This window comes from Lycium barbarum, chromosome 12 (genome assembly GCF_019175385.1).
Source record: "Lycium barbarum isolate Lr01 chromosome 12, ASM1917538v2, whole genome shotgun sequence".
Taxonomy (NCBI): domain Eukaryota; kingdom Viridiplantae; phylum Streptophyta; class Magnoliopsida; order Solanales; family Solanaceae; genus Lycium; species Lycium barbarum.
Genome location: NC_083348.1, coordinates 18,385,652 through 18,400,165, shown reverse-complemented (window position 1 = coordinate 18,400,165; position 14,514 = coordinate 18,385,652). Strand labels below are relative to the sequence as shown.

General features: G+C 37.5%; 1 protein-coding gene across 1 annotated transcript; it reads left to right on the top strand.

Moving 5' to 3' along the window:
* The first annotated feature begins 4,970 nt into the window (after positions 1-4,970).
* Positions 4,971-5,510, top strand: LOC132624155 (uncharacterized). Its single transcript, XM_060338978.1, has one exon. It carries the CDS (start codon positions 4,971-4,973, stop codon positions 5,508-5,510), a length of 540 nt encoding a protein of 179 aa, XP_060194961.1.
* Positions 5,511-14,514: the final 9,004 nt, after the last annotated feature.

Genomic DNA, 14,514 nt, shown 5'->3' with positions numbered 1-14,514 from the left:
GGAACAAAACCCTCAACAATCCGGCATAAAACAGCCATGGACTGGTCGTGAAATTGATCGCCATAGGTAACCCTAGAAAAAATCACAAAATCGCCTGAGAAGGTGAAGAAAATGTCGGGCATTCAAAAATGAAAAGTTGGGGGGGAGGGGGTGAAAGTTTTATTTTATTAAACTTTCACTCCCCTTTTTAATAAACCTCACCCCCCCCCCCCCCCCCCCCCCCCCCTCACCCCAAAAGTTTTTAAAAGGTTTTAATTAACCCTTCTAAACATTGTACTCATTTAATAAAATACATATTCTTTAAAAACGTATTCGTCTAAAACTTTCTCGTCAAATAACTTTTTGACGAAAACAAGATTTATAATACGTAGTTTTAAAATACAAGCTTTAAAACAAGCCCCGTATTGACATAGTTTCGAGCAATGTTTAAAAATGCGGTCAAAATGAGCCTTACTTCATGCGTCGTCTTAATTAACAATTTTCCCGAGTTTGACGAAGCGGGATACATATCTTCTTTTCAGATCATATTTGTGAAAGTAAATAACCAACAATTTTCTTGTAGTTGTTAATTTTTTACATATCTTCTTTTCAGATCATATTTGTGAAAGTAAATAACTAGCAATTTTCTTGTAGTTGTCAATTTTTTATGAAATAATAACTAAATGTCAATTTTTTGCAATTTTCTCAGGATTTTTTAAAATTTTGATTTTTAAGGTGCACCCTTACTCCGTCTTGGATTTGGGAATTTTGCAAATTAAAATATGCATCTTATGAGGTGAAAATTAGGTGTCAACAACTCCTGCCAGGATATCAGTAATGTCATTATTACTCAGTTCGTCTCCACATCACTTAGCCTTGATGAAAGCTTTGGATGAAGTCCAAGTACCCGTCGGCACTACAAGTGAAACATTGGCCGAGATTGTAGGCTATCATTTTCTGATGATGAATTACCAAGAGAGGGTAACACCTATAACAAGGCCTTACACATGCCAGTCAAATTCCACGATAAGATTATCCCTCAAGTGTTGATTGACGGAGGGGCTTGGTTGAATGTATGCCCCGTAACGACTTTGAAATAGCTTGGATATGATGTTGGTAAAATTCACCAGAGTCGACAAAATGTAAAAGCTTATGATGGCGCAACCAGTAACCCAATTAGAGAAATAGATCTACACATACAAATGGGTCCCACAAAGTTCGTGATGAAGTTCCTCATCATGGATATCAAAACGAGCTACAACTTATTATTGGGACGAGCATGTTGCACACCGCTGGAGTCGTGGCATCATCATTGCACCAGACTCTCAAATTTATATGGGATGATCAAGAAGTCGTGATTCACGGTAAGGGAAGTATCCACAACTATCCGGACAATTCGGTACCGATCATAGAGAAGTCACCAGTTGGTACTGATTTCCACACCGTCGAATTATCCATGATAGATCGCAGGGGAGATAATGAAGATATCCTTATGCCACCGGTCTACAAAATGGTTGCTACGACTATGATAAGAAGTGGGTTTGAGCCCAGGAAAGGTCTGGAAGGAACTTACAAGGAATAAAAGAACCAGTGACTATAAAAAATGGGAAATATCGTTTTGGGGTTGGATACAAGCCGTGTGAGACGGAAGAAGAAGAAGCAGAACATGGACCAAGAGGTCCTGTTGAAATGAGAAAGTCATTTCCTTGTCTATACCAGTCCTTCACAACATGCCTATTGAGTCACAACGACGAAGAGGGTTTAAGGACGTTGTTTTGGGAAGAGGAATGTGCAACCATCATTGAAGAATGCTTTGAAGCATTGGAGATTCGTCGTGCTGAGCCAGGAGAAACGACAAGTGGATGGACTTCTGCCCCGTTATTCACTCTGCGGTTGAAAGAATGCAGGATCGGCTTGTCACCTTTCCATGTTTTCTTATTACGTGTTGTTTAATAATGGAAATGGCTCAATGTTCCATTCCGAGTTAGGACCAAAATTTGTATCACTCTTTTAAAATTTCAACGAAAAAGCCTCAAAGTTTTCAATAAGACAAAATTGTTTTACTTTACCTATATATATATATAAATACATAATTGAGATTGCTTTTATATGATTGATAATCATGCTATTTTACGTTACAGTAAAAATACAGAAGCCATAAATAATGTCATGACATGTTACGAAACAAGTAAACACAATGACGAACAAAACAACGATCAAGAAGAAGAGATAACTCAACCAGAAGGATTGATAGACATTGACGAGGAATATAAAAATAGGCCAACACCAAACCTAGAGGAAATAGAGGCAGTTAATCTAGGGAATAAGGAATTGGTTCGGGAAACCAGAATAAGTATACATCTGACAGGGATTGAGAAAGAAGGGTATCAGAGCTTGTTGAAAGGGTATGAAGATGTTTTCGCTTGTTCATACGCTGATATGCCAGGTTTGAGTACGAACATTGTTGCCCATAGGTCGCAGATCCTAGAGGGATTCACCCCGATAAAACAGAAAATCAGGCAGCTTAAGCCTGATGTCAGCATTCGAATTAAAGAAGAAGTAGAAAAACAGATTCAGTCGGGAGTTGTGGAAGTGACACCATACCCGACATGGTTAGCGAACATAGTCCCGGTACCAAAGAAAGATGGGAAAATAAGGATATTTGTGGACTATCGTGATCTCAACCGCGCTAGTCTAAAGGATACTTTTCCACTCCCACACATTCACATACTTATTGACAATTGTGCCTAGCATGAGGTGCAATATTTTGTGGATTATTACGCGGGCTATCATCAGATATTGATGGATGAGGAAGATACTCCGAAGACGGCGTTCATCACACCATGGGGGGTATATCATTAAAGGGTAATGCCTTTTGGGCTCATGAATGCCGGCGCTACTTACATGAGGGCGATGACCGCTATCTTTCATGATATGATGCATAGAGAGATTAAGGTATATGTGGACGACGTCGTCATCAAGTCCCGAGTGGGTGATGATCATCTTGAGCACTTAAGAAAGTTCTTTGACAGACTCTGCAAGTATGATTTGAAGTTGAATCCTACAAAATGCACATTTGGACTGCCCACTGGGAAGTTGCTAGGATTCATAGTCAGTCATCGGGTATTGAGTTGATCCCACAAAGATCAAAGCAATTCAAGAACTCCCACCACCAATGACAAAGAAAGAGGTCATGAGTTTCCTAGGAAGATTGAATTACATTGGGCACTTCATTGCCCAGTCCACAGTAATTGTAGAACCAATTCTCAAACTCCTCAAGAAAGATGCTCCAACTAAATGGACAGAGGATTTTCAGATAGCTTTCAACACAATCAAAAGATACTTGTCAAATCCACCCGTTTTGGTCCCGCCAAGACCGAGAACCCCTTTACTGTTGTACATGTCAGTATCAGATAATGCATGTTGGCACAAAATGACGAAACAGGAAAGAAAGAGAAAGTCGTCTATTATATCAGTAAGAAGTTCACACCCTGTGAATCCAGATATTCTTTGGTGGAAAAGTAGTGTTGCGCTCTAACCTGGGTGTCTTAGAAATTAAAGCATTATATGGCTGCATACACGACTCATTTGATCTCAAGAATGGACCCCTTTAAGGTACATCTTTTGCCAACCTATGCCGATAGGAAAGCTAGCCAAATGGCAAATGCTATTGAGTGAGTTCGACATCCAGTGCGTCGCACAGAAAGCAGTTAATGGGCAAGCATTAGCAGATTTACTGGCAGGAAGCCTGGTAGATGACAACCCCGTACCTTTATGGACTTACTTCTCGGATGAAGAAGTGATGACAATTGAGGGAGAAGAAAATGAAATTGAATTAGGCTGGAAAGTATACTTTGATGGAGCGGCCAACTTTAAAGGATCAGGAATCGGAGCCATTTTGGTTTCAGACTCAGGCCAATATTATCCAGTGGCCGCCAAGTTAAACTTCAGCTGCACCAACAACATGGTTGAATACGAAGCTTGAATTATAGGTCTTCGATTAGCCCAGGACATGGATATTCGAAACCTTCGGGTAATTGTTGACTCGGTTTGTTGATTCATCAGGTTCGAGTCCACCAAAAACGAGAAGATCATACCGTATGTTGGACTTGTTCAAAGACTGGCGAATCAGTTCCAAGAAGTCAAGTTCAAACTTATACCAAGAACCTAGAATAATTTTGCTGATGTATTGGCGACAATAGCATCCATGATTCCGCATCCTGACAGTAAATACATTGATCCGGTCAGAGTTGAAATCAGATCAACCAGCTCACTATGCTTTTATAGAAGCAGAGATTGATGGAAAACCTTGGTACGTTGGCATTAAAACGTACTTGGAGAAAGGAGAATATCCTGAAGGAATCACCATCAATCATAGGAAGACTATCAGGAAGTTAGCGAATGGTTTTTTCCTCAATAAAAATGTTTTATACAAAAGAACCCCGGATCAGGGATTCCTTAGATATGTTGACTCCGTCGAAGCCACGAGATTGATTGAAGAAGTGCATGCTGGAACCTGTGGGACTCACATGAATGGGTTCTTGCTAGCAAAGAAAATCTTAAGAACAGGTTATTACTGGATAACCATAGAGAATGATTGTAGCAAATTCGTCTAGAAATGCCACAAGTGTCAAATTCATGGAGACTTGATAAAGGTCCCTCCAATAGAATTGAATGTTATGACATCACCTTGGCCATTCACCATTTAGGGCATGGATGTCATAGGACCAATTGAGCCAGTTGCGTCAAACAAGCACCATTTTATTTTGGTCACCATAGACTACTTCACCAAGTGGGTGGAAGCGGCATCTTATGCGTCAGTAACAAAGAAGGTAGTGGCAGATTTTGTGCGCAACAACATCATATGCCGATTTTTCATCCCAGAATCGATCATAACAGAAAATGAGGCTAATTTGAACAACCACTTAATGAAAGAAATGTGAGCGCAATTCCGAATCACTCATCGGAATTCGATTGCAAACCGGCGACAAATGAATAGAACTGTGGAAGCCCCCAACAAAACCATCAAGAAAATCCTCAGAAAGATGATTGATAATTACAAAGACTGGCATGAACAATTGCCATATGCATTATTGGGATATCGTACAACCGCCAGAACTTTAACCGGAGCCATCCCATATCTGTTGGTCTACAACACTGAGGTGGTGATACCGACTGAAGTAGAAATCCCTTCATTTCGAATCATACAAGAAGCTGAATTAGACGACGCGGAATGGATCCGCAAGAGGTATGAACAATTAGGTTTGATAGATGAAAATAGGATGATTGTCGTTTGCCACGGTCAGCTGTACCAACAAATAATGGCGCGAGCTTTCAACAAACATGTAAGGACTAGACTTTTTCAAGTAGAACAATTGGTGCTCAAACGGATATTCCCAAATCAAGAAGAATACAAAGGGAAGTTCGCGCCAAACTGGCAAGGTCCTTATATGGTGCAAAAAGTGTTATCAGGAGGAGCAGTTGTCCTCGCTGAAATAGACGGCCAAGAGTGGCTGAGAGCAATCAATTAAGACGTCATCAAGAGATACTGCGTTTGAGAAAAAAACGACTTCAGAGATTCCTAGATTTAGTTTTATTTGCTTGTAATTGCATTTCCATTCCTTGTGATATTTCATTTTTAGTAGAAAAAATACGTAGGCGCTTTTCCAAGCTCGGTCGCTTTAACCCAAAAATCCAAAATTATGTGTTTCTGAACTACGTTATGACCTGATTCACATTTGGGATACGTAGGCGCTCTTTGAGTTCGATCTCACCAATAAAAAAAATTACCCCGAACTATGTTTCGACCTGATTCTCGAAACGGGATACATAGGCGCTCTTCCGAGCTCGGTCATCCCAAACATAAATTCCCAATAAACCCTAAGAAACCTTAGAGATGCCTTGGCAAAAAAAAGACAAAGATAACCCCACATGAAAACTGGGGCGGAATTTTCGAGAGGACCTCAAGAATTCTTTTGATATACCACTTCAAAGGAACAAACTGATTAGGATTTCTACACTGGGGCAGAATTTTTAAGAAGGATCTCAAAAATTCCTTCGACGCAAATAGATCCAGAATCAACTAGTACACCCTTACACTGGGGCAGAATTTTTGAGAAGGTCTAAAAAATTCCATTGACATGGCAAAATCTGGTTTTATACAAAGATGTATATAAACTGGGGCAAAATTTTCAAAAAGGATTCAAAAATTTTAGTGCAAGACAAGATCAAGACGAAGAAGAAGTGATAGATGACTTTGTTCGAGTAACCAATGTCATGACATTAAAAGGCTGCGTATAAAATATATCATTTTCAAAATAATATATATATATATATATATATATATATATATATATATATATATATATACTACAGATTTATTACTACAAATATATATGTTTTCAAAAAATCACCACCCAAAGAATTTCCTCTTAGCGAAAACAAAAGATTTTCAAGGAAAATGAGCATTCTTTCCTACCAAAGTGTGAACTATAGAAATCCACATGTAGGAAGAGCGATCGACTAGATAGGAAACTGACAAATTTTTCTGTGGGTGCAGGAACAAACAAACAAGGATTTTTACATTAACTTGTTTGCTAAAGATGTTTGAAACAGGAATAACAACGATGAAACAAAAATGAAGAAGACATTTAAAAAAAAAAGGCGGAGAAGAGCATACAAAAAGGGTAATGAAATCCTCCCTAAGTAAAATTGTTTTACGCTAATAAGTTTGTTTGTTTTGCAGAGCACAAAGATTTCTATAAAATTTATTTTAAGACTACTAAGAGATATAATCACGGTTTACCGAAGTCTGGTCTCGACTAAATAGTATTGTGTCAAGGTATTGAGACCTCGGCCTAAACGTCGCATGGCTTACCTTGATACATTGACTGATTAGACGTCTTAAATTTGGTAAGCACAGTTCTCGCCTGAATCAGGTGACATAATTTTGACATCAAATTTAAGATCATCGACATAGAATGTCAGCAAAGATGAATTAATTCTGGCCCGAAGGGTGGTTACAGTTTTCATCATAACAATCTATGATTTGAAGACAAAATGTTAATATCAGCATTGTAGTGTCATATTCATTGAGAAAGAGTCTAGTCCTTTGGAAGATGTGAACCCTGTTAACGGGCGGGTATTCTTCCCCATAGTCAAAAAAGGAAATTGTCAATCATACCACCGAGGTAAGATTCGTTCCTCAAAACGATGATATGGAGTAAACGACTACGTGCCGAAGGGGCTGAGTCGTCCTCCATATTTATAGCCAAAAATAGGTAGTATAATTTCGAGGTTGATGTCCACAATCATTGAAATACGAATGTGATTCCTACATCAAGATTGCGGTCGCTACTGTAGTTTACCTCAAGTTGATGTAATTCTGGTTCAGGGGTAGCAGTTGTCATGAGAAAAGGCCCGCACTTGAGTATACAGTCGTTAACTTGAATACCCTGACTAAATGTTGTAATTCTGGACACAGAGGTTAGTGGTTATCATGAAAGGAATATGATACTTCACTCTGATGTGCAGTCTTCATTTGGGTATTTTTGACTATAAGTGATGTAGTCCCGAACTGGTATAACGCAGACTTCGTATGAGGATAATGATGCAGTCGACACTAGATTTACGATAGTCACCGCAGTATGTGAAAATGATGTGATCCCAAATTTTCAGGGGTAGCGGATGTCATGAGAAACAAAAATGACCCCGCACTTGAAAACATGGTCTTCATTAATAGCACCCTGCTCACAAAAACAAAATCGGACTGGGTTGTGAAGGTTTCGAAAGAATGCAGTGTAGCCTGACCTAGATCCTAACGGAAGTTATCATTGAACAATGAAAACATCTGAAAATGACAAGAAAGGAGCCGGCAAAAGTGTCACGATCCTTATTCGAAGTAGTCAAAAAGTTATTTTTCAAAAATACACTAAACCACACACTTCAAGGAAAGAAGAAAGAAAACGGACAGGCATTTGCGAAAAGATGGACATAATATCGGAGGATGACAAGTCAACGTCAGCAAAATAGCAAAATGCCACCTAGGTATGACTACGTTAAGATCAAATTTTTGATTAACTAACATGCAAGACTCAGTATTTGGAGACGAGACGTAGGACTCAGCATTTAGAGACGAGCTAGAAGCTACGGAGGACGGAAGCAAAAAGCCGGATTCAGAACATGCGGAGCATAAGTGAAACTTTTTCTTAGGCAACCGGTAAGAAACTGTACGAGAGTCAAGCTTTCTATACCAGGGATTGAAAAATCACTTCAAGCACCAACACTAATAAATCTGTTTCAAAAAGTCACTTTCGGTTCGAATTTTCAACAGGAAATAGTCAAAGGTATTCCCACATAAAGGGATATTCTTTTTTGAACTATCGAGTCGAACTAGAATTGTCCTGATTCTCCGAGCCAGGGATATGTAGGCTACTCAAGTTTCGAGGATCGGCCATATTCCTATAATTATCTCGGGACATCCTGAGATAGTTTAAAGAAAGTTCTTTACGTTGTAGTCCTCGTAGAGTCAGAACTACAAACGACTTGAATTCTCATGCAATATGAGATATATAGGAAGCCTAGAAACCAGGGTCCGGCCATACTTTCAAAATTTGTGCGAAAACGAGTCATGAATTCTATTATCTGGTAAAAATTAGGATTGTCAAATTCGTAGCTCAAGGATGACGTTGCCATCCTCGAACTCTGAAGGGGAAGTTCTTGACACCTAATTTTTACCGCTTAAGAGTCATATTTTAATTTTCGCAAATTACCGAGTCGAAGACGGAGAAAGGATATTTTTTAGAATTTTAAAGTAAGTAATATTTCAAAAATCTCGATAAAATTGCAAAATTGACGTTTGAATTAGTAGTTAGTGAAAACCGACGATTACGAGACATGACGAGTAATTTAATTTACAAGCATGTGTTAAAATTAAGACAAATATCCCGCTCCGTCTAATTCGGAAAAATCGCTAATTAAAAGGCGACGTATGAATTACGTCTCATTTAACCGCATTTTTTACATATTTGAAATATTAGTCGAAACTATGTTAATATTGGGCTCATTTTAAAGCTCGTATTTTAAAACTGCGTATTATAAATCTTATTCTTGTCAAATGTTATTTTACGAGGGATTTTTAAACTAGTATGTGATTTTTCAAAGTATGTATTTCATTTTAAAGTGGGTATAATATTTTAAAAGTGCATATTTTAAAGTATGTATTTCTCATTTTTATGCGTCAATTTTATTTTTACCCTAAACATTTCCTTTCTCTCTCTTTGAGAGAAACCGATGGCGGCGCTAGGGTTTTGCTTTGGTACCACCACTAGCCACCGTTCCACCACTATTTCTCCACCATTTTTGAGCCATTGTTGGGTATTTCCCCACCATCTCTCGTAGTGTTGGATGCCCTGGGTGGAGCCTTGAGCTCTTAGCCATCTGGAGCCACCACACCACACATGAGAGATGGTATTGTGGTGATTTGCTCGACACCTGGCTACGAAATTCATCCTTTGTACTGGCTTGCACGACGTGTAAGGCTTGGATTAATTTATAACGGTCCTTTTTCGATCGATTTCGGGTACAATTTGTTTGTTTGTGTGATTAGGCGTACGAGTTGTGATTTCTGTTATTTTTGTGCACTGATTTGGGTTCGTTTTTTGTCCCTCTGGTGTACAATCACGCGTGATTTTGCAATTGGTACGATTTGGATAAAATTCCTTTTGTCTTTACTGATTTTTGAATTCTGATTTGATTATTTGGAATTTGAGGGAAAATTTCGTCGATGAAACTCAATTTAGGTCGATTATACCCCTAAGATTCTTATTTGGCATCCTATAAATACATAGCATGGGTGACATAAAAACCTCTCATGGACAACTAGGGTTTGATTGTCACATTGATCTTGTCATCCTACTGTTATATTACTACTATATTACCTAAAACAATTATTATTATTACACTACTACACTGATATTATACCAAAAAAAATATTATTACTTTGAAAAATTCAAGAACAATGGGCTGTTTAAGGTCTTCGGGTGTTGGTGCTTGAAGTTTGTGATCTAATTCCTCCATTTTGACCTTCTGGGTTCCCCATAAAAAGGTAATATATTTTTCTAGCTTATTTCATTCCTTTTTCTAGCTTATTTATATGAATTAACTTGTTTTATGTTTGTTTAAAGTTGTTTTAGTTACTGTTCCATAGAGTCTAGTTTACTTGTATGTTTTAATGTTGTTTATGTTTGTTTAAAAGCTGCTTAGTTACTGTTTTATTGAGTTTATTAAGTTACTGTGTTATAATGTTAAAATGATAAAGGTTAAAGGTTTGTTTAAGTATTAACTAGAAGGTATCAAGGTCAAACAAGGTCCAAAATGAAGTCGATTTGTTTGTTTTGATCATTGGTTATTATTATATTGGCATGGTTGAGGGTTCGGAGGCACTTTTCCCATTTTTTTTGTTGTTTCGCTACTGTCTAAGGATCATGCGTTCTTTTGATCCTGTGTTGAGTTGTTTTAAGTTCAAATTAGGTCATTAATCTAAGGCATAATGATCTTTAAACAAAGTATAGGCATTATGTTTGGTTTATGGATGGTTGTCATATGTTCTTTGTCCAAAACTGTGTTGAAAACTTAAAATGAGACTGTGTTCTTGTGCTTATGGTTAATAGTTGAAATCGAATCCAAATGATGTGTTAAATGATGTCAACATCTTTTGAAATGATTAAATAACCTTCAAATCAAAACTGGTTTAAGTATGGAGCCTGAGTCTATATTTTTTCTTTTGGTTAGCTTGTTTGTGCATATTTTTAGAGTCTTCAAGGGATGCTACATGTCTTGACCTTATATGGTCCTCTTGAATAAATTTTGAGCTAAAAAATAACTGCAAAACTGGAATGTGTTGTTTGTTTCTATATATTTTTCATATGGAGTTGGATTAAAGAGTATTTGAATCTCTGTATTCTTGTGTTATCTGTGTCTAGGCTTGTTTTTATCCTTTAAAGACTTGATTCTTTTCAAAATTTGCAAGAAATGGTTCTCAAATATCTGCAAATCGATAAATTTTCTAAACTTGAACATCTGTACTTCCTACATTTTGACTAAATGATTATTAAAGGCTATAAAAGGGACCTGTATGTTCTTATGATTGCCTTGTCCCACTTATATACATTTATAACCTCTGAATCTTGCTAAAGCTCTAGAAGAAGCAAAAAACGAACCTCTTAGTTTGCTTGGTGTACTCTGAGATTGCTAAGTATGACTTGAAGCCTCTAAAACTGAAAATCTATCTAAAAATTAGAACTTGATGGGTTGATAACTTGTCTTGCTATTTTAGGGAATAATTTGAGTTATATCTAGTATTGCAATTGTGTTAACCACTTGTTTTGGGAACTGTGATAGGAAAGAAGTAATGGGAAAGGAGAGAACCTGTTTTCTTGTTTAAAAAACTAAAAAAATAGAAAACTAGGCTAGTGTCTTTGGGGCTATGGTGATTGTTTGTGATCTTGCTGCAACCTGCCTTCTTTTTAAGCCCTGATTTTTTTTTTGTATGATTGACATTGGAGCTTGCATGCTCTATTCATTGCATTGTTTGAACCATACTATGTCTTGATAGGCCAAAAACATAACCTAAAAGATTAGCCTGCACCTTCTTTGATTACCACTTGGGCATTTGGCCATTTTTTGCGCATTGTCTTTATTTATTTGCCTACTATAAGCAGTGCATATTGTTTCTGCCTGTATTGTTGGATCATGCTACGTTCCTGAGATTTGGTTATGATTGAACTGCCCCTTTTAGGATTGATAGAACTTGTGACATCTATTGCAACTTGGATTTGTGCCTTGATTTGTTCTTCGGCCTAAAAAATGAAATCTTCACTAGATAATGTATCACCCTGCCTTATTAACCACTGATTTTCCTAAAAACAACTAAGATTTTAAGTAGGGTGACTATGACTTTGCCTTGGTTTTTTTGCTTCACTTTTAATTTTGTACTGCTTTGGTTTTCCTTACTCCCATTTGCTGTTGTTTCTTGTTTAACCATTGTGAAACTTGTCACACCCTCTTGGGTATGCCATTACTGTTTTGCCAGAGTTATGACACTTGTTGTGCTTTCGCATTACTTGCCCTAGCATTACTTGAAACTGCTTGGTTTTTTTCTTTTTGTTGCTTGCTAAGTGACTCTGTGATACCCTTTTTCTGTGTTCTTTACTAGTCCTGAAACTATGCTTGCTTGCATGGCCTTACTTAATAGTTAAAACATGAGTTGAAACTGAGGGACTACTGGGAATATTTGAAGGGTTTTCTGTGAGCTGTTTAAGGGTTAATATCAGTTGAGTATATATGGTATATTAAGGTGTATAGAGGGTATGCCTTCATATAGGTTTTGCTCTCTATTTTTCTTAGTATATCAGCAGTATATCATGTATACCATGGCCTGACACTTAGAAAAATGACTTACTTGTGTTCTGGGCCTATTGTTTTTAGGCCCTTCTTATTGGAGATAGCCGCTGTTACGGTTCATTGCATATGGGCTTGGCCCAATAAAAATGTTGTAATTCATTTTTTAGCTACGTAATACTTATGTAGGCTTTTAATTTTGCACTTAGCTTAAATTATGAATGTGTTCTAATGTCATGTTTACTCGTTTGCATTTTTGTCCACCCAAACCCGTTGGTGGTCCCCAACGGGGCCCACTAACGTATCTACATCAAGTCAGCCTTTCTCTTGGAGCATACGTGGAGCATACGCAATTTTGGACCCGAAGTTACCCCATTGCATAACATCTCTATTTGGGCTTGGTCAGCCCAATTTCCCATCTCTTTATTACTTATGCCTTTAAATTCTTATTTGCGTATTTATTTATAAATTGGAACCCTTAAAGATTATCCCACATTTAAAGTTGCCTAAATTAGATTTTAAAACTCTACAAAACCAGTTTTGGAAACTTTAATATAAGTTGTGATTTTAAACGGACTGATTTAATATAATTTGGACTAAAAATGATCAATTTCATAAATTATGGGACTAATTTGAACATTTTTGAAACTTGTGGACTGATATGAACTTATGAACTATATGGACTGATTTAAAGACTTTATGGACTGTTTTGACCATCTTAATAACTTGGACTATTTTGGACTAAAATTGGCTAAAAATCTAAAAATATAAAATATGGATAATAATAGTATGCCAAAAATAATTTTATAAAACGTGAAACTAAAAACCTTTTTCTAAACTCAGGTGGGCTTACGTAGTGTTCTATTTAGGTTAATGCCTTTGGGTTTTAACCTAGGTGTTCCAGTTCGAAACCCAAAAAACGCCCAATTTTGGGCAAAACTTTATCATTTTTATTTCTTGAAAAATGAGTATTTCTTGGATAAATGACCAACCTTGATTTGCACAAATATAAATAATTTATCAAAAATAACTTATATCTACAAGGCATACTATTAGAACCCGTAAATCAACCGTGTTTTACGGATCCTTAATGCCGGGGTGCCTAACACCTTGCCCGGGGGATCACCAGAACCCTTACCCAAACTTTGGTATAGATTGGTTTCTTTTAAAAACTTAGCCGTTTTAAATGAACCCTTTCGAACTGATTTTCCAAACTTACCTATAAGTTAGGTGGAGACTCTAAACAATGTCCATAGAGCACTATCCATGTAGAAGTATATTTTTTTTCTTTTTCTCGGTACGATTGACAACCGTACTTTCCCGGGACACTTTCCTTTTTAAATGAGGCAAGTGCAAATACGAATTTAAAAAAATATGACCCGCTACACTCCTTCTCTTTGACTTTCTCAAAATCCTGCGCTTCAACCCATTTGGAAAAATAGTTAGTCATAAACAAAATGAACCGAGCCTTACCTGGAGCCCATGGAAAAGGACTGAAAATGTCCATCCCCAATTTCATGAATGGCCAAGGGGATAGAACCGGATGAAGCAACTCCCCCGACTGGTGTATTATCGGTGCGTGCCTTTGGCATCCATCACATTTCGGACAAAATGTTTTGCGTCTTCCTCTGTCTAATTCCAGTAATACCCTGCACTAATTATCTTTCGGATTAAATCTTTGGCTTCCTAATGATTACCACAGGTCCCTTCGTGGACTTCCCGCATCATATAATCCGTTTCTCCGGGCCCCAAATATTTAGCCAAAGGTCTGTAGAAAGATCGGCAATACAACTGGTCATTGACCAAGCAGAATCTTGCAGCTTTGGTTCGAAGGGACCTCGATTCCTTAGGGTCTGTTGGGAGCTTTCCTTCTCATAGGTAGTCTATGTATTTATTGCGCCAATCCCATGTCAGGCTCATTGTATTTATGACGGTGTGGCCTTTTTCCACTGTCGAATTCATCAACTGAATGACTGTGCCAGAATTGAATTCCTCCACTCCAACTGACGAACCTAAGTTGGCCAATGCATCTGCTTCATTGTTCTGTTCCCTCTCCCGTATTTTGCGTATTCGGATAATTCAAGATAATTGCGAGAAGTTAAGGGCAAGGCCATATTTTTTATCTTGTTTAACACA

Coding starts and splice junctions, on each gene's coding strand:
- LOC132624155 (XM_060338978.1), top strand. CDS start 4,971: ATGAATAGAACTGTGGAAGCCCCCAACAAAACCATCAAGAAAATCCTC.